Source organism: Anguilla anguilla, chromosome 14, assembly GCF_013347855.1.
Source record: "Anguilla anguilla isolate fAngAng1 chromosome 14, fAngAng1.pri, whole genome shotgun sequence".
Taxonomy (NCBI): Eukaryota; Metazoa; Chordata; class Actinopteri; order Anguilliformes; family Anguillidae; genus Anguilla; species Anguilla anguilla.
Genome location: NC_049214.1, coordinates 7979250 through 7998401, shown reverse-complemented (window position 1 = coordinate 7998401; position 19152 = coordinate 7979250). Strand labels below are relative to the sequence as shown.

Below are 19152 nucleotides of genomic sequence, written 5' to 3'. Positions count from 1 at the left end.
GTGAAGGCAAAACTCTATTGTCTCCTCTGGAGCTAAAACCCATAATGATCTTGTGCTCTAACAGCTACCGTTGTGTGTGTATTATGTGTGTGTGTGTGTGCAGCATACAGGTGCATGTGCACATTTGTGTCTGCATTGTGCGTGTGTCTGCTTACCTGTATCGATGTCCTTTGCCTTTGTCAGCCTTTGCCAGCCTGCCTGGACTGATGGAGCACCTTTCAGAGAACTACAAGTACTGGAAGAGTTTGGACGAGATGAAGTGCAAGAGCTTGAGACCCCCGCCACCCCCATGACCCCCCCCCCCCCCCGCCCCCCCATCCATATGCCACGCCCCCCTGCAGCCGAGGGGGGTCCATGAATGTAGCCCGACACTCTTATTAACCTCCCCACTGTGATACAACAATACAAGTCCGCCAAACACTGGCCTCGAAGCAGGAACCGGAGGCAAGGTGGCCGAGGCCGCCAAGCGAGAGGATGACCCCGCTGGACTGTCTCTCTTGACAATCTTTCCTGGTTTAAAGGGTGACTATGCTCAAATCGCACTTTACTAGAAGGAGAGTTCTCTACCTTTTGCAGTTTATTATTTTTTTTTTTAACCATTTTTAGTTTGCACCGTATGGGCATCTTGACAGAGGGAGGTCGAAAACAATGGTCCGCAGCACCTGTTTCCCACTACGTAACCTGTTTCTTCGATGAGGAAAAAGAAAAATATTTTGGGTACAGTCCTTCTACCAGAATGGGACATCTGAGAAGACATGGTGCAACACAAGAACACAACTCAAGATCACTTCTGAGTAGTCAGCTTTTAAGCTGCAATCCCCTTTTAATTTTTACAAAGCCAGCTTGAATATTTCATTTATACTGGCACTGATAAGCCATTCTGGTGAGTTATATTATGCTCCGCGGTCATTGCCAAAATCTGAGCAGTAAGAGCAATCTCTTTGGTTCAGTGTATTGCTGCAGCTAACTACTGTGATCTTAAATGACTGTAATATACATCACAATAAGAGAGCTCATAACCTACCGATAGCATGGTCTGTGAGAAGTCTGTATTTAAGGGACTAGCACTTACGAACAAATGGAGGACCCAACCCAGCTCTCTGAGGTCTTCGATGTTTCCGTTTTTTTTATGTACATTTTTTTATTGAGGCTTTTAAAGCAGGCTATGTTTATTGTGCATTGTACAGGCCCAAACTGCTTCATCCAATGTTCTGATTCCTTCATACTGCAAAATGGTTTGTCTTAAACTTTGAACATGGTATTCAATTTTTTTTTTCATACATGATTTTTTTGTTAATTTTTCAGTTTGCTAAGTAACGAAAAACAAGAAACACTCCTTGAAGTATGTCAGTGAAGGGTAAGGATGCTGCTGCTTTGTGGGTTGATATAGTCAGTCCTTACAAATGCCATGCAAACTGAGGACAAAGCACTACATAAGCTTAAATGTATTTGATTTCATTCAAGTAACATGTACGACTGAGAGAGAAAAGCACTTGTTGATAATGTCAATGTGTAGTAGCAGCCTGAACCTTTTGCAGCCGTATTGTCTTTAAACCATTTTATTTCCAGTCTCACAAATTATGTGGACCAGTGGAAGGCTAGGCAATATTGACGACAATGTCTAAACAAGACTTCCCATTGTTTGTATTCATCGTGAACAGTTGATATAAAAGACCTCGTCAATAGTTATATTGTAATTTATAATTTATAATTTTCTGTTTCATTCAAAGTGTTTAAACAGGAGCTAGTCACTTGACTGCTTAAATTATGAATGTATTTTTAAAAGTATTTTTGTTCCTAAAGGCATATTCAGAAATGTTGTATCAAAGGTTAAGAGATCTATATTAAAGGGCACTAGCCTGCACCTGAACATATACAAAACCTAAACTTGCAGTAGTTGTACCATAATCTATTGATAACCTGTTGGTGCTTTATCATGATTATATTCTGGTGAATACGAAGCCAATGAGTATTTAACTATTTAGTAGTAAGTCTATATTCAATACTGTAACCCATGAGTTTGCTTTACCAAGCCTTCACCAACCAGGCTGTCCATAGGACACACATGAAATTCATGCACTTCTTGGGTACTTCTCCCGAATCGTAAATAGTTGATTTTTAAGTAATCTAAAAAGATGCAGGGTATGCTCAGTTTTAGAATTTCCTTTCATTATTATTATTATTATTATTATTATTATTATTATTATTTGGGCTCAAAAATGAATGTGAAACAGTGAGAGTGGAATGGAATTTGTTTCAGGAAACAGAAGAGGCTCACTTGTGCTCACAGTAATGCAGAACTCCAGTGACTTCCTGCTCTGGAAAATCACAGTGTGTGCAGTGTGCAGTGTTGTACCCCAGTTTACCCATGTAGTTATTATTAGTATCTCGTTGGGCGAGAGGAACAAAGAATGCTTCATCAGTACAACCGTGTTCAGTCTTTAAAACTGGGAAATTGGTTCTGCACTGAGCTGAGAAATTTCACTCAGAAATTTTCTTTTTCTATTCGTTTATCCTGTCAGTTCCATTGCATTTTGAAATGGTTTGTACACAGGAGAAATGCCAGAATGTTCTGGCTCTTTGCCTTCTTCGGTGCATTCAAGGACACATTTACAAAGCCCTATGTGGGAATATGTTTGTGTATCCATTAAGAGCAAACTAATAATGTGCGTGTACGTATAAAACCCCAGTAGAGTACCATCCGGGAAGGTCTCAGCTCTTGGATTCAGATTCTTTGAGTTAGGGTCTGCTTTACAGATTCAGGCATTGCCATATTCCACTGTACTGTTCCTGCCTGGCAGTGTGGGCTGCATCAAACTCAGATTTGCTCTTGGCCTGCAATCAAACATGGTTGTCTCGCATCACGACTGTTTCCTTTCCACTCAACTGTTCACATCAGATCCCTGATAAAAATGACCGAATCACTACAGTGTGAGCGTTTGCCCACATCATTTTATTTTTCTCTTTTTTATGACTCTTCTGAACTCGATAGCTGCTAGTTTAAACTGACGGTTCTTATTTAATTTACATTACCATTTGTCTTTGGGTATGCTTGTTTTTCCTCAGATGTTCTTCAAATGCTGCTTTGGAGAGCTATGACTAGATATGCTAATCATTTGCAGGGTTGAGAAGGTACATTTTCTAGGCCAGTGTCTCCACCCAGTGGTACTTGTAGGTAAAAGCAATTTACAAGTGAGCTAGAGGCTAAGGAAAAGTGCTAGTGTGAAAACGCATTTGTGGATAGGTGTACTTTACCATGAAAGATTGTTTTTTTTAAATTGTTTTTTTAAATACTCTGTTGAGTGTGAGGCCCCCAATAATCAGAACATTGTCTGATTATTGGTTATCTACTTGTGGTTTTCAGAAACCAATTCTGATATTTCAGTTTTATTTACCTGGTTATTCTTTGGTTTCTTTTTTACATGCACAAAGATGGGAATGAACCTTGTAGCAAACTTTTTTGTACATTCCATTTGTGCGTGCTGTTCTGAAGAAAAGCTTATGTGTACAGTGTCTTAACAAAGAATTGGAATTGTATAAGTATACACTTCCAACCTGCTCTAAAGGAACAATCATATATATTCATTGTGTAATGTTCTTATATATGGGGACTAGTACTGTATGTACTGAACACAAGGACATGGAGTAATTTGTGAGTCGCACGCTGATGAGTGATTGGACAGTTTTAGCTGTAAAGTTCTTCCGACTGCTATCTGTAAGAAATAATATTCTGTGTTCTTTGTGTACTGTATTTTATGCCACAGGCTAAACTTTTTTCTTCCTTTTTAAATTTTTTTATTTTTTATTTTATTTTTTTGTACCAAAAGCACAGTACCCTGCATTAGTTGCCTTACTGTAAGCACTTGCTCCTCTCTGGGCAGGTTGAAACTAAACAAAGTAACAGCACTGATTCTCTAGCCTAATCAGATGGTCAGCACTGTATTCTTAGCATTGACGGCTCTGTCTGCTGTGGCTGAAGATGAAACTCTTCAAATTGATGCCTTATTATGGATATTCACAAAGGGGAAAGGTTGCAGTGATTGATGGCAATGGACTTTCTGTCCTTGGGTATGCCTCTTCATGAATATCTATAAATTGTAATAGCACTGGAAACTCCTATATTAGGGACGTACAGAGGATGGAAGGAACTGTAGCTGAGTGTCTGGTTACTGTGGTGAGAAATCTGTGACAACAATAAGCCATACTGTGACTGGCTCTTGACCTGAAACTTAAAAATACCAACAGATCGCAAATGCTTAAATCATGCAGGTATACTCTTTTGTCATATTCTTTTTTAAAACAAAATATGAATATTGCTTTTGCTGTTTTTATGTTTTATTAACTTAAACCATTTTCAAGTGAGCAAAGGAATTGAGAGTAAATGAGATTAGTCACACTAATCAGTTGTTGCCTTAATCTCTATCCAATGAATGACATACAAAAAGCTTTTTCCGTAATGCGAGTAGGCTTGAGAAACAACTGGGACACACTCAGCACTCACAAATTACTACTACGGTAACTATGTAACTATGTTATGACAAGCACACAGCTGTGCTTGTCATAAGAATCTGTTGTCTGGTTCATGGTGGTTTCTGCTGATGTGAAAATGTATCAGTGATGAATTAATATCACCTTGGAAGAACCATAAATGCAATATGCCACACCAGGGCTTCCCTCAAGGAAAAGACACCTTCTCAGTGTTTCATACAGTACAATTCCCTGCTCTGATTTTCAGATAATGTTGCTTCTTGTTAATGTGTTTAAATTGTGGTCCTGTTGGTTATTCTTTAACTACCAGTGCGTCATTTGTCTTTCATGTGAACTGTCCACGCCCGAACTTGGAAGTCACACTTCCCCTCAAAGACAAGCAGTTACTGCTCTAGAGCCACTGACTACTGTCAAGGCATTATCATCAAGTACTTTTTTTATTGAGGCAGCAAGGTGAGCACGCTCCGGGTTTAAGCATGTCGAGCTCGAGCAGCTTCTCTCGTGCTCTGACTTTACAGCTAGCGTGTGCACGGACAGGTGGGTCCTCGAAGGCGTGCGCGTCTGTGCTCGGTCGTGGAAGACGAAAGCGCGGTCAGTAACACGTCTAGGGCGAGAACCCTTCACTGTCTGCCTCACAGGGGCCACTGGACTGAAATACTTATCGTATTCGGTATTATTCAATCACATCAGTCAACTGAAATGGTAGCCGAGACGGAGTTACTTCTGAAGTTCAGATATTCACATCTAAAATGTCTTGAGGATTGGCTACGTGCCGCGATTAATGAGTTATTGCAGTGGTCCCTCACTGAGAGGGCTTGCAAAGACATTTTCTACCTGGTTTTTCTAGCTTTGTTTTTCTGTGTGGCCTCCAGTGGCTGAGACTAAGCACCCAGGGATGGTGATGGGAACATTTCACACTTTCTGTTTTTGTTAAATACTGTGGAGATACTGTTTTACAGCAATTTACAATGTGGATATAGGCAATGTGTGCCAAGTCCTTTACCGTTCGCATTTTGTTTTTATTTTTTGTAAATTTACTAGCTGCACAACCAACAGAAATTCCCAAGCAGAATTGTAAATAAGCTCTATTTTTTAAAAGAATCATCTTTATTGCTGACAGAATAATGGTATCATATAACTCATATGGTCTGTGTATTTTTGAAGGATATTTCTGTTTAGTTGTTTAAAAGAATGTGCATCACAGCTATGTTGGTGCAGAATCATATCACATTCCCAATCCATGATCGTGCTTTTCTTTTCTGTTTTAAAGTGTTATTTCAGTATTCCTGTTTGAAGAGCTTTAGGATTATACTTTTTTTTTTAATTACAATTTTTTTGGTCACGACAAGTTTTAAACTGTATTTGTGGAACACAATAAAAGGAACTTGCAAAAATGTGGTCAACCTCTGAAGAACACTTTATTTTTTAAGGAATTAAAAGCAATTAAGTTAATAGCCATTATTCACAGTTAGAATGAGCAATAAGCAGAAGACGAAAATTGGTAAATTCCAACCAACACAAACAAGTTCAGTTTTAAAATACTGTTAAAACATTTTAGCACACCAAATTAAAATCAAACCTACATGTCAGTCATGGACATTCGTGCATAAAGGCCAAGCTCATGTTTAAGAACTTACTGTACAATTCACACGCGACACTGAACTGTGCACGTTACATCAAAAACTGCAGAACGGTTCACTTACAAAAGGCAGCATGCTTTGATCGACACGTAAGAACACTTCTGCAGACAATATTGCACTGCCATAAAAATGTAAAAAACATAATTAAACACAATCACATTTATACAAATAAATTAGGGCTTTAAAACAAAACTATGGACATGTCAGGCGCTGGGGGTCACTGGGGTCATAGGCCCTGGTTCTCCTCCAGTTTCTGGAACAGAGACAGGCTGCGAAATCTGGACTGCCTCTCGCCGTTCTTCCACACTATGATCAGCTGATCTGCCGAACAGGTCACCAGCCCCAGGTCCACAAAGTGCACAAACATCTGCACAGGAGAGCATGGCCCAACACACAAATGGTTTATTTATACAAGACAAATAACTTCATGATTACTTGTGAATTCAGATAGCAGGCGTGGACTCACAGAGATTTAGTCCCTGCTCCCCAGTAACTTCCGTCTTATTCTGGGACAAATGAACTAGTACAGCAGCTACAGCAAAAATATCTAAAGTAATTTTCATTGTTGTCACTGTTTTTGTTAATATTATTACTATATTACATTTATTTGATAATTTTCACCTTACAGTGTGTATGGCAAACATCATTGATAATGGACAAGAGTCAAGAGGGCTCTTCCCCGAATACGCGAGACACTCAGACGAAGCATGAGCACGATCATCTGCACTAGCTGGAGCCAATTTCTCCTTCACCCCCTCCCTGAGACAGGAGGCTCCAGTCTCAGGTTCGTCAGTTCGCTTATAATAAACCTGAAGAGCGGAGAAAGTTCACAGCAACCAGAGATAAGCCAGCTGCAGCCATTTCACAAAGGACTGTGCAGACATACAGGAATATTACAGACCTGATAACATCGCTGACTGTCTACTCTGGCAAACGCTACCTTTGGCTCATCTGAAAATGTGAGGGTGGAGCAAGTCTCAGACTCCCAGGATATAGTCCCATTTACAATGAGGGCTCACGCTGGTTATAGCAAGATGGCTTTTTTGAGGCATGCTTTCAAAAAGAAACATTTTTCAAAAGCTCCAAACCCATTTCACGAACACAAGGTTTTACAGTCACAATTATTAGCCTTTACGAGACGCTTGATTACAAGCACACAAAGCAGTAAGGACCAAATTAAATGGGCACATTTACAAGCACAACTGAGCAATAAAGTCCGAGGCAGCACAGCCAAATAAAACGTATCCAAGTCCACTGTAAAATACCGATCGTTCTTATCACTGCTTAGGGGTCATACCAGGAGAGCCTATCCCATAGAGAAATACAATGAGAGGAGATGTGGGTGTGTCTCAAGTCATGTGACTGCTGCACTGCGATGACTGTACCTGCACAGCTCCAGAGTGTCCAATGAGATCCCCCGTCAGCTCCAAGGTGCGCAGTCCCGGGACTTCCGGAACTTTCTTCACCTGCTGGCTGGCCTGCTTACTCGACCTCCCGAAAGTCCACATCCCAAAGAAGCCTGGACAAGCGGGTGAGAAAACAAGGCCCCTTTCAAACCCTCTGCCAGAAAGAGACTACACAAACGAAGATAATAAACCCTAACACAGGAAGTCAGACGCATCCCAGGCAGGAAACGCATCGCTGAAGAAAACATGAACTCGTATCTGCGGAAGGCATCAGTCTGAGCGTGTTCCAAAACCGCCGAGCACTCAGGCCCATAAGGTTCCTGTCATTTTCACACATTCCTAAACATTTATCTTTAAAATAATAAAATGGAACTTTTTATTTTATTTCTTTTTGTAAATCAAAGGGGAAAATATTTCCCCGCTATAAATCACTGTCGGAGGAGGTGAGGAAGGCTTCTCGGCCAGCATGATTCATTATAGCGAGCGGAAACCGGGCCGCAGAAATAGGACCTCGGTATAACATATGAAAAGGCTTCAAGTGCATGACGTTACCCAAACACCCTGCTTTAAACCCAGTGATGGATGAACGGGGCAGACTCGCCACTACTGAACGGAGGGGGGTTAAAATTAGTATGGAGGGAAACCAAAGCACATCCCAAATCAATCTCGGAGTCCAATTCTACTTCAAAGACAGTCATCTGGGAAGCATTACTCCCCAGAACATCCCCCCCCCCCCGGCTTCAAGGAGGTAAAGACAGGACTGAGAATCCTCTCCCCTCTCCAAAGCCAAGAACTGGACCGCGGACCCGGGCCCGTTTCAACAGCGTTATCAGAGTAAGGATCGAGTCTGGTTGTCTGGTTGTCTGGTCGTCTGGTCATCCTGTGGTGCTCTCTGATCCACAGACACACACCTGGACTGCGTTAGCAGAACACAATGAACAGGAGATGAACGCGAAGTGAGATCTTCCCTGGAAGTGTTTTGAAGTTTCTGAGCTTGGAGGCAGCGGACAAAATCCAGGTTCTGCAGCTCAACCACACAAAAAAAACCTGCCCTCTGTTTTCTTTGAAGCAGCAGGAGAGGCATATGAGCTTTTTTCTGGAAAGGAGCAAGGCTAAATACTTATTAAATTCCTGGTGGGGGGGGAGATTTGGCCATTAGCTATACCCATTATTTAAATACTTAGTGACCTGTTTGCGTGGGTAAGGCAGAACACCCATAGAGATACTGAGCAGAACACTGTGTCATGCTTCCCTGTGTTGTGCATTATAAACGTGATTTGAGATGATGCCTGTGTGGGCGTGGTCACCTGAGGAGGCGGGCTCCGCGGTTAAGGGGAGGTCCTGGAGTTCCCACATCCTCACGCTGCCATCCTCAGAGCAGGACAGCAGCTGTCTGCAAGAGCACAGGAAACAGCTAAAGCACCCTGCACACTCTGGGTCTACAGTCACACACACTGAGCAGGCCTACAGTCAGACAGAGCAGGACTACAGTCACACACACTGAGCAGGTCTACAGTCACACACAGAACAGGACTACAGTCACACACAGAACAGGTCTACAGTCACACACAGAGAGCAGGACTACAGTCAGACAGAGCAGGACTACAGTCACACACACCGAGCAGGTCTACAGTCAGACACACAGAGCAGGACTACAGTCAGACACACAGAGCAGGATTACAGTCAGACACACACAGCAGGACTACAGTCAGACACACAGAGCAGGACTACACTCAGACACAGAACAGGACTACAGTCACACACAGAGCAGGTCTACAGTCAAACACTGAGCAGGTCTACAGTCAGACACACACAGCAGGACTACAGTCAGACACACAGAGCAGGACTACAGTCAGACACACTGAGCAGGTCTACAGTCAAACACAGAGCAGGACTACAGTCAGAAACACAGAGCAGGTGTAATATGTAAATGCTTGCAACAGTGGTGTCCTCTCCTGGTCCTGAAGATCCACAGAGCACTTCAGAGATGTCTTTCAGCCAGCAGGAGATTACTAATCAATCGTTTGCTAATGTTAACAGTCTGAAAAGGTAGCTAACAGAGAGTGAACAATCATCCTGGCTGCTATAATTCATTTTAATAACTGTAACATATTAAATATCCAAACTTTCAAGAACAATCTGTGGGCACTCTGTGGTGAAAGTCTCTCTTTTTCTCGCTGTTGCATGCATCTTAATAAATCCAATGTCAATGGCGAACAAAACCAAAACAAGTTATTTTAAATCGTTCAGCAAGATCTGTTAGAAGGGAGCGTAGTTTAATTGCGTGTGATTTATTTCATTGGGGGCATGTCAGGTTCCCGCCCACATCAACGGCTCCGCTGATGTAAGGGAGACCTGGACTGGGGTCAGAAACGTGCGGACCACCAGAGGACACCACTGGACTGGGGTCAGAAACGGGCGGACCAGCAGAGGACACCACAGGAGTGCAGCCCCAGCAGGGCTGGGGGGTGGGGGGATGCAGACCCTTCGGGCAGCAGCATGGTGTGGAGGATGTTGGAGTCGTGGGCGGCCTTCCTGTAAGCGACCACGCCCCTCGCGGAGACGTCGTAAAGGTACAGTCCGCTCCCGACGGCAGCGACAACGCACTAGAAGGACATTGAAGAATGATCATCTCTATTTGTCATTTTTAAAAATCAAGACATGGCAACGTAATGTAGAATAAGTCGAAACAGTTGACGCCGTCGTATGATCTGATCTACAAACTAGCGCCTTCGCTGCCTCGTCAATGGCGAAAGCGGGCTGACAGCCGGCCCACCTCTCCGTCCGTGGCCAGGTGCTGGATGGACATCTCGCTCTGCTTCTGGGAGCTCATGCGGATTTCGGCCTGGCCCTCGGGACGGGGCTCGTCCCACAGGATGCGCTCGTAGGCCTGGGCGCTCCAGTCCAGCGAGTCCCAGACGATCAGCTCCCCCACGTGGGAGCCGCTGGCGAAGGCCTGATCTGAGGAGGGGGACATAGGGGCGACATAGCTCAGGAGGCAAGACCGATTGTCTGGCAGTCGGAGGGTTGCCGGTTCAAACCCCGCCCTGGGCATGTCGAAGTGTCCTTGAGCAAGACACCTAACCCCTAAACCCTAACTGCTCTGGCGAATGAGAGGCATCAATTGTAAAGCGCTTTGGATAAAAGCGCTATATAAATGCAGTCCATTTACCATTTACCATTTACCAACGAAGCCTCAGCCCATCTGACTCTGCTTCCTGCGCAGCCCGAATTAAGAGTGAATCCACCAGTACTGTCAGCGTCCTTCACCTCAGGTATGCAGCTGCTTATGCTGTCAACTGTGTACGGTTCGTAAAAACACTAAATGGATTTATTATCAGAGCATCACGTGGGTTGACTCATTGCAGAGACAGTACAGATTCTCTCACATGAAAAGTACTTGTGCGGCATTAAGCAGCGCTGACTCACCGTTGACGGTGATCAGAGCCCGGATGCTGTCCTGATGTTCCGTCAGCCTGCGGACTTCTGAAATCGACGTGCCCGATTTGGACGATGACTCGCTCAGCCTGTAAATCACTGGAGAAAGAAGGGGGAACGTTCGGTACCTTAAAAAACCTCACGTGACCACTCTGGTCAACTTAAAGGATTGCGAAAAAAACATGCCGGCCACAGTTGAAGGTTACCAATCTCTTTGTCCATCGCTGCTGCAATGCAATTCTTTGGCAATTCAACCATGGCGGTGATTCCTTTAAAAACAGAAAACACAAGGAGAAAATTACAAAGTAAAAGTTCCTTCACAGGAAAAAAAAAATGTATATTTCCATTCTACATAGCAGAATTCTTTTGTATTCGCAGTCCTGTGTGCCAGCAGTAGGCTACCTGCGTCACTGTGGTGATCCGTCTTGCACAGGAGGTGGAAGTCTCTGTCCCAAACGCACAGCTCATTCCCCCCGGAGATCCACAAATCGAGGCGATACAACACAAGCAGGCACTGAGAGAGGGGAGGATGGATACGGTACAGTCAGCACACGCAAATACCCACACACGCATGTAAGCACATGTGCATGTGCGCACAAGCATACACATACGCGTATGCACACGTGTACAGACACTAAAAACACCAGGAGGAAAGAATTATACAAATATAAATATATATGTGTGTGTGTACATGTAGGTGTGTTTATATACACACATACATGCATATATATATATATATATATATATAATCTTTATGTACATTTCTTGGTTCTTCTTCTCTCTGAGAATGGTATACTGAGGCCTCAGTTTAAACTCCATTTCATCTGGAGAGAGAATGTTCCTCACGAACAGGAAATAGATGCAGCCGCACGTCTCAGCGGTGGCACCCTGCAGGCTCCACACGCAGCCGAGCGCAGAGCAGAGATCCCCACAGACAGAATCAGCCCACAGCCCTCAGACCCGCTCATCTGAGCCCCACGCGAGCCGAGCGTCACCACGGCAGGCGAGCCGAGCCGAGTCTGGACGGGCGGCTCGTCGCTAAGCAACCGCGAGGCCTTTCTGGACGGCGATGGCTGTTTGCTGTTGGACGGAGACGGGCCTTTCTAGCGGAACGTAAGCCAGGCTCCGCACCGAGCCGTGGGAGCGGACCCTGGGGGAAAGGAGCGGGTGACGTTAGCCCCGCACCGGAGTAAGGAATGTCTCGCTTTCGCATTCCGCCGCGCTCAGAAGCCAAGGATGACGGGTAACACACAAGGCAAACAGAACTCTCCCGCCAGGTCTCCAGGTCCACGGAGCTACGAACCGTTTCAAAGTCCCTGAAGTGAATGCAGGAAGTCGCTGAGCTAAAACCAGAGGACGTTTAAAAACAGACTAACCAACAGATGGCCAAGCCTGCGTTTCCTCAGCAGAAAGGCAGCTGCTGAACAAAGATAAGCACAGAGATCACAGCTGAGCTCGGCCTCAAGGTCACTGTGCCACCAAAAAATGTTTCAGCAGATAGCTTCAGACTGGAGTGGGAGAGACACTCTTCTGTGCTTAAGCACCAGGAGGCATTTGAAGGTAGAAAACAGAAAGTGTAAGAAATAAAAAAGTAGGTTTTTCTTTAAAAAACGTATTATCGTTTTCTGTGCGTGCAGGAAGTATAATTAAAGGGGAACACAGGTGGGGAAAGTCACTCGTTCTTCCAACAGACGCACAAGAACTCAGCGGTGAACGCACAAAACGGACCACGCTGGTATCCAATTTCCCTGACTTTTGCAAACAAATAAAAGTATAATAAAAAAAATGAAAAGAGGTGGGTTTGGATGCGGGCCCGGACCGGGTATAAAGCCTAGGCCTGGCTCTGACTTGCTCCTCAGGACAGGGAGCCTCTGGGGAGAGGCCAGTAGCCCTCCAGTGAATGGGAGGAAGGCTGGCGCTCGTGCCGGAGTGCAATGTGTGATTTGCGGGCGGGTCCAGGGTTCTGGCTGAAGCTCCTGCCCAGTAATGGTCTGGCTCCTTTGCCCGTCAGCCAACGCCTGTCACAGCTGAGTGCTGTGTGTTGAGTCTGGAAGCCAGAGCCACTTAACATCTACTTAAGCAAATGGGATTCTTTCAGTGCGCTGGCAGTTTGCCACTGCTTGACCTCATGGCACTGCACAATGCCGTGATTTAAAAATATACACAGATTTGACAAAATCAAAAAAGTTATTATAACTACGCCATATAACTAGATATCATTAAATGTGCTTGAAATTTAAAAAGAATGTTTCATAAGCTGAAATTATTCCTATTCCGATTTAATTCAACTGTATTCAAACCACTGAAGATGCCAAACCTTACACCTTCACACGTTACATTCTACAATTCTTATGTGTTTTAAGTCAGATGCACTTGCCTTGGCTGAAGACTGCAGATCGGACACGGTCTGCACCCGGTTCCCAGTCTCCGGGTCCCACAGCTGAGGAGGCGCGTTCAGGAAAATCCAAACAGTGGGCAGAAAAAAAAAAAACTCCACAGCTAACAGTTCTACCAGCATTTCTGCTGCGTAAAAAAACAAACTACTGCTGCTCAAGTGGCTTTATCAACACAAACATCTGAGGCATCTCAGTGAAAAGCACGCAGAGACCACCGTGTTTGCCCTGCGCGAGATCAGAACTAAAGCAGTCATCTGGACTTGATTAGGCTAGGCTAAAAAGCTAATCAACCGCAGGGCAAACAAATTTCAAACAAAGACCGCAAACACTGACAGAGGTGACCTCGTCAGGCCCCTCCCGTGTGTGACATCAACCCCTCTCCCGCGGGGCGGGGTCGGCGGGGGGGGGGGGGGGAGAAAGCGAGCGGGATACGCTGAGGGTCCGGTCGGAGGAGGCGGTGACGAGGGCCACGTGGTCCAGGTCCCCGGCCGTCCAGCCGTAGGCCGCCATGGCCGTGATCTGCTGGGAGTGGCCGCGCAGCTCCTGGAGACGCTCCCCGGTCTGCGAGAGACGGATAGCTTTACCGTCAGACCGCGAGGCGCGAGGCGCAAGGAGAACGCGCGGCTAAGCGGCTCCACCAGGGTTAACAGGCTCAGAGCTTCCTGTCAAAGCTACAGTGCCAGTAAACATCACCTGCTCTACAAATGCAATACAGACCTTCACCGTACAACGCTAATGCCATCTTCCCCAATTAAAACAGTCACATGTTAGAAAAGAAGTGAAGGGACTTGTGCAAATACAAAGGAACATATATGTGTTCAGTACAGTACTCTCCAATTACCATTAAACCCTCCTCCCCCATTGCAAACTTTATTTATTATGCATGGAAAGCAAATAGAAAAACAGTTCTTACGGGATAATGTTGAATTCAAATTCACTTTGAAACTGCAATAGACTTTCAGGTCTAAAATAATTTTTCACAGGTACGCAGTTTGCGGAAATATAAAATATGAACATACTGACTAAGATATATCTACACTACAGCATGTCTGATTCAGCAATAAAGTAACATTTTTCATCGCGTTATCTTAAAGGCAAAGTGAGAAAGACATTTTTTAAGCGGAAAGCGTGTTGCCGGAATTTGGTGCTCTGACGAAGGACCATCGACCGGATGGTCGGCCAAATGAATTTTTATTGTTTATCGCGGGAGTTCTTCTCTGACCCGCCGGTGTGGGGAGTTAAAACTGACAGCAGGACTATCGGCGTTGATCGCGAAGGGATGCAGTGTCCGCAGGTTTCTTTCCATCACCCCCCCCCCCCCCCAAACCCACCCCGTTCAATCACCGCGAGTCATCATGTTGATCGAACCAATTTGCTCTCGCTCTCCCCGCGGCTCTGAGTGTGTTAGCGGGTCTGAGGGGCGATCGGAGGCATTACCGCGCGTCAGGGCCGGGCCCCGGGGGCCGGGCGGCGGCTCTGGACGCGAGAGAGGGAGGCTCGTAAGTGAATTTAACGCCGACGGATAACTAACCTCAGCGTTCCAGACCAGCACCAGCCCGTCATCTCCGGCCGACGCAAACCTGTGAGCGACAAACAAGACGAGCCAATCACCGGACGGCCCCTGAAGGCGCGGGGTCGAACAGCCGCAGGTTAAACTCCCAATGTGAAGCGCTGCTGATGTGCCTCAGTCACAACACCTGGTAGCTCTCTGGCTGAAATGGCTGAGGCTCAAGTGGAGCTGGCCCTGGTTAGTAAGAACAGAAGCCTGACTGATTTGGGAAACCCAGGTGGCTGCTGTGGGTGATGTTGTGGGCCAGTAGGGGGCAGTCCTCTCTCTAGAGAACCAGTGCCCAAATACAGCCAGGGAGACACTTTATTTGACTATGAAATATCACCTTTGGATGTGCAGTTAAATGTAGCTCTACTGACATCCAAACTTGCTTTGGTCATTAAATGGTGAGAAAATTGAAGTAGGCTATATTTGTGATTACTAATTCACCAATCAATGAGAAGTAAGGGGACAAAGGCTTGCTACAGTATTATGCATGTGTAAATATATTTAAAAATATTGTTGCAGTTTTGCACATAACATAACCATAGTCCTTAATTTTCCTTCAAACAATAAAGTACAGTTTTCAGTATTTAAATAAAATTCCAATAAAAACTAAGCCCAAAAAGGGTTTCCATGGAGAAATTCCTTAGACACTGTTTGAGAACCGTCCAAAGCTGCTTCTAAGACTAATGAAAGTTTAAATAACACAAGCCAGCTGACTAAGGTCTACGACACATACAAATACACAAAAATGGCCGCAGAGAAAGATGTCAGAACATGAAAGGCATTCTAGAGCCTCCAGGCTTAATTAATTGCCTTGGTGTATTAATCGACAGCGTTGCACATCCAGCTGCCATGTGAACCCACTGCCACTCATCACCACCAAAGCATGCGGCTTTACAGGCATCGACAGCGCAGCCTGGCGACAGGCTTGCTGAGCTCCGGGTTTCTGGGTCACCCGATCGCCTCCGCATCGCTTTGCTGCGCTGCGATTTCCACGTCGGCCTCACCTCCGAAGCGCCTCGCCCCGACTGAGCTGAAGGTGCGGCCATTTTGTCTTGGACGCGTCGGCCGTGAGCGCACGGCGCTCGGGCCCGCCTGCCCCCTGCTGACGGGTGAAAGGCTCGGGCCGAGGGCTTAGCCCTTTGACACAGAGTGCCCCTGACGGCTTGTTCCAAAAACCGAGTTACAGGATAACGAAAAAAAATGGAGAGAAGCGGTGAGAGGAACTGCCTCCGAGGACTGACAGAGGATACGTTTTCCGTCTTCAAAACCAATCAGAAAAAATTTTCCAGCGCCTGCTTTCTCCTGAGCTCCGCTAAAGACGAGAGAAGCTGACTGCACAGCCCTCAATAACAGAGGATTACTGAGGGAGGCCAAGCGTGAAACCCGCTTCGCCGCTGACTTCTCCAATACTGCACCGACATTGCGTTTAGTTCTGCTGTTAACTTCAAAAAGTCCTTACCGCACAGCAAGCCGCGCAATCTCGCACCCCCGTTTGTAAAAATGCGAGGGCCTGCGTTACGCTGCTTGTTATTTATTTTACCTCTGGCAGGGTGGACACACAAACCATCCAGAAAACAGAATTAAGCGCCTCTCACAGTCTACAGGTTTGCTTTTCAGGGTAGATCTAGCGCAGACTTCCCTGTCAATCACGGGGTGCGGGATAGACGGCTGTCAGAGGCAGCCGGGAGAGAGCCACTTACCTGAAGTCATCAATCTGCACCAGAAATCGAACGATGTCAAAGTGTCCTTTAAGCACCTGCAGCTCCGTGTAAGAGTTTTTAGGCTGTTCCTCCCCAATGAACAGGACTGTGTTTTTCTGAGGCGGTACAAAAGAAAAGAGGTCACGCGCGGCCACACCAGCAATGGTGCCGCAGTACAGCTGCCTATACTTTCAAGAACATACCGCGTTTACATCTAATTTCCCACATGACTGTTTTACATACAAATAATAACATTTTACTATCAAAATATATTAGCCCTACGTGATAATAAGTACAAACACAGAGATTCCTCTGCTAACATCCAAAATATTCTTAAACAAATATATAGTCAGTGTTTGGAACAGACAACTAAGAATCCTCTCTACGAGTAGCTAGTTGCAATTTATATCTTGTCAATCGCACATGGCTGACTTGCCATTTTGTCATTTAATTATTCACTTAATTACATAACTCTCAAATTCCCAACAAGATTCATTTTTCAAATGTCAACTACTATTACCTGTGTTCTTACAAAAATAAAAATCCAGTCAGGAATTCTACAGAAACGTACCTACTGGAGTTTAAGAAAATATTTTCTATATTAACCTTTATTATTAACCCCTATTAACCTTTACTATTATATTAACCACTTTTCTAAGTAAATACTTAATGAGTGGCCTCTAAGCTCAGTAGTGAAACCACCCTATTAGAAACAAATTGCTTGCATTATATTATAATCCGTATAAAGCGTGTGAGTGTTCATTTTGATGCTGCTGATCACACCACTGATCTGCATTAAAGCCTGTGTGCACCTTACAGGTAATGCACTGGGGAAGTTTGGTTTCTCCTTCACTGGCAGTTCCTATTTTTAGTTCCTGAATGTGCCCCCAATTACTGTCTTTTCTTTCAGGGTATCCCAGGGGTAAGGCCCCAGGGTCTGTCAAGGCTCTAAACAGATTGATCTTTAACCCATTTAATGACATTACAATAAACATTGTCTCTTGGACACACATTCCATAAACACAATGTGCCAATGGCACATAAATTAAGGAAATCTTTCAGTGAACCCACTTGAGATGACATGTGTACTCCACAGAACATTTCAGTGAAACATCTGATCATAATTTTGGGCTTGAAACGCATATTAGAAATAAGTCACAAACATTCAACTGTCAACTACAAGTATGTCTAGAATTAAAGATTTAATTTCATTTAGGAGTCTAAATGGATGACATTTATCCCACGAGCTCAGGTAGAATGTTGCAGGGCAGTATAATACATTTAAAAAATATTGCATTGCTCCAGTTCCCCCCTGTACCTACTGAAATTTGCATATACAATGTATATTTTAACATTTAAATATTTAAGATTTCATTTTCGTAAGGCATCCAATATTTTAACAACTGACCAGCAAGATCTTCCTTCATTTCGCCTAGCATCAAAACGAAGTGCAACCTGGCTGTCCAAGTTCTGATGTGCCGTCCCAATTCTTTTAAGTCTTCTTGATGTGTATATGTCCTATTCATTGAATATTACGTGATTTCTCAGAATACTCTTTTCTTAAGTGCTGGATTTATCTATAGATAGCTGTTAGGACCGGGCTAGTAGCCTACTCACCTCGACTGCACCCTGAGCTTCCCGACCTCCAAGTATCCATCGGAACATGTCAAGCTAGCAAACCAGCTAGTTCGTTTCGTTAGAGTCTGGGAAGAAGTAGGAAGATATTTGGTTTTCCAAATTATGAATTACTTCATATGTGCAATTTAATGCTATGATGGGCAGCCTGCCAATGAGTGAGGTGACTTGTTATGTGACCTGTTAGCTAACGTTAAGTAGCTAGGTAGCTACAATTACACACTGTAACTAAGTTAGCTAGATATGAACAGTTTTTAATCAGTAGCACTACAAGAACTGTAGCCTACTACACGAGGAATGTCGCGCGTAATACTACATGGCGAACCTTTAAAATCGCCAGCGTTAACGTTAGCGAACGAACAAAATTAACGTTCCCCTCTTCGTGTAGCTAGCAATATAACCGGCTAGCTAATAAATTAAACAGTGTCAGAATAACTGACCTAAACAGGGCTGGAAAGACCAAAACCTAGCGAGCTAAACTTAACAGTATACGTTAGTACGATACTATTAACTAGCTAAAAGTTACATTGTATGGATGGTTGTGTTCCATTGCATAACTTACCTTTCGCCGAATTGTCTTAACGTAGTGTTAGAGTTTCTTTTGCATTAAATTAGCAACCACTACCTCTGTTCCGTAAATATTATTATTAGCATTCAGTAAACATGTTTTCAGAACAACGTAAGAGTCGGTGATGTCAACATCGCTAGATATACCAACCCAGCTAGCCAGTTATATTTTCTGTAAATGACCACCACAGTCACCACTCGGAATAAACATTGCCGAGAAATGATTTGTCTTGCATAAAACCTCATTCATGTGACTTGGAACTACGGAAGCTTTCAACGGACAAACAGATGTAAGGAGCACTTTCGGAGTTCTTGCATATCTCG

The 19152-nt window shown here is 44.5% G+C and overlaps 2 protein-coding genes across 4 annotated transcripts in view; one reads left to right on the top strand and one right to left on the bottom strand.

Annotated features, from left to right (window-relative positions):
* The window catches only part of pde8b (phosphodiesterase 8B), a 53370-nt gene extending 53073 nt beyond the window's left edge, over nt 1-297 (top strand). For both annotated transcript variants that reach the window (XM_035390484.1, XM_035390483.1), the window contains exon 22: nt 184-297. In XM_035390484.1, the coding sequence (XP_035246375.1) occupies nt 184-293 (110 nt within the window). In that variant the 3' untranslated portion in view covers nt 294-297. The remainder of the gene's footprint in view (nt 1-183) is intronic.
* Nucleotides 298-5882: 5585 nt separating this feature from the next.
* On the bottom strand, nt 5883-19082 carry wdr41 (WD repeat domain 41). Of its 2 annotated transcripts, none has more exons than XM_035390486.1 (14): nt 18824-19082; nt 18244-18329; nt 16627-16739; nt 14900-14948; nt 13801-13929; nt 13350-13412; nt 11375-11486; nt 11179-11241; nt 10964-11071; nt 10311-10495; nt 10019-10140; nt 8842-8927; nt 7514-7647; nt 5883-6495 (listed from the first exon to the last, which is right to left on the bottom strand). In XM_035390486.1, exons 2-14 carry the CDS (start codon nt 18289-18291, stop codon nt 6355-6357), a joined length of 1353 nt encoding a protein of 450 aa, XP_035246377.1. In that variant the 5' UTR covers nt 18292-18329; nt 18824-19082; the 3' UTR covers nt 5883-6354. The 2 variants fall into 2 exon arrangements, with proteins under 2 accessions (XP_035246377.1, XP_035246376.1); XM_035390485.1 differs by having other exon boundaries at nt 16627-16742; nt 18824-19081.
* Between the last annotated feature and the right edge of the window lie 70 nt (nt 19083-19152).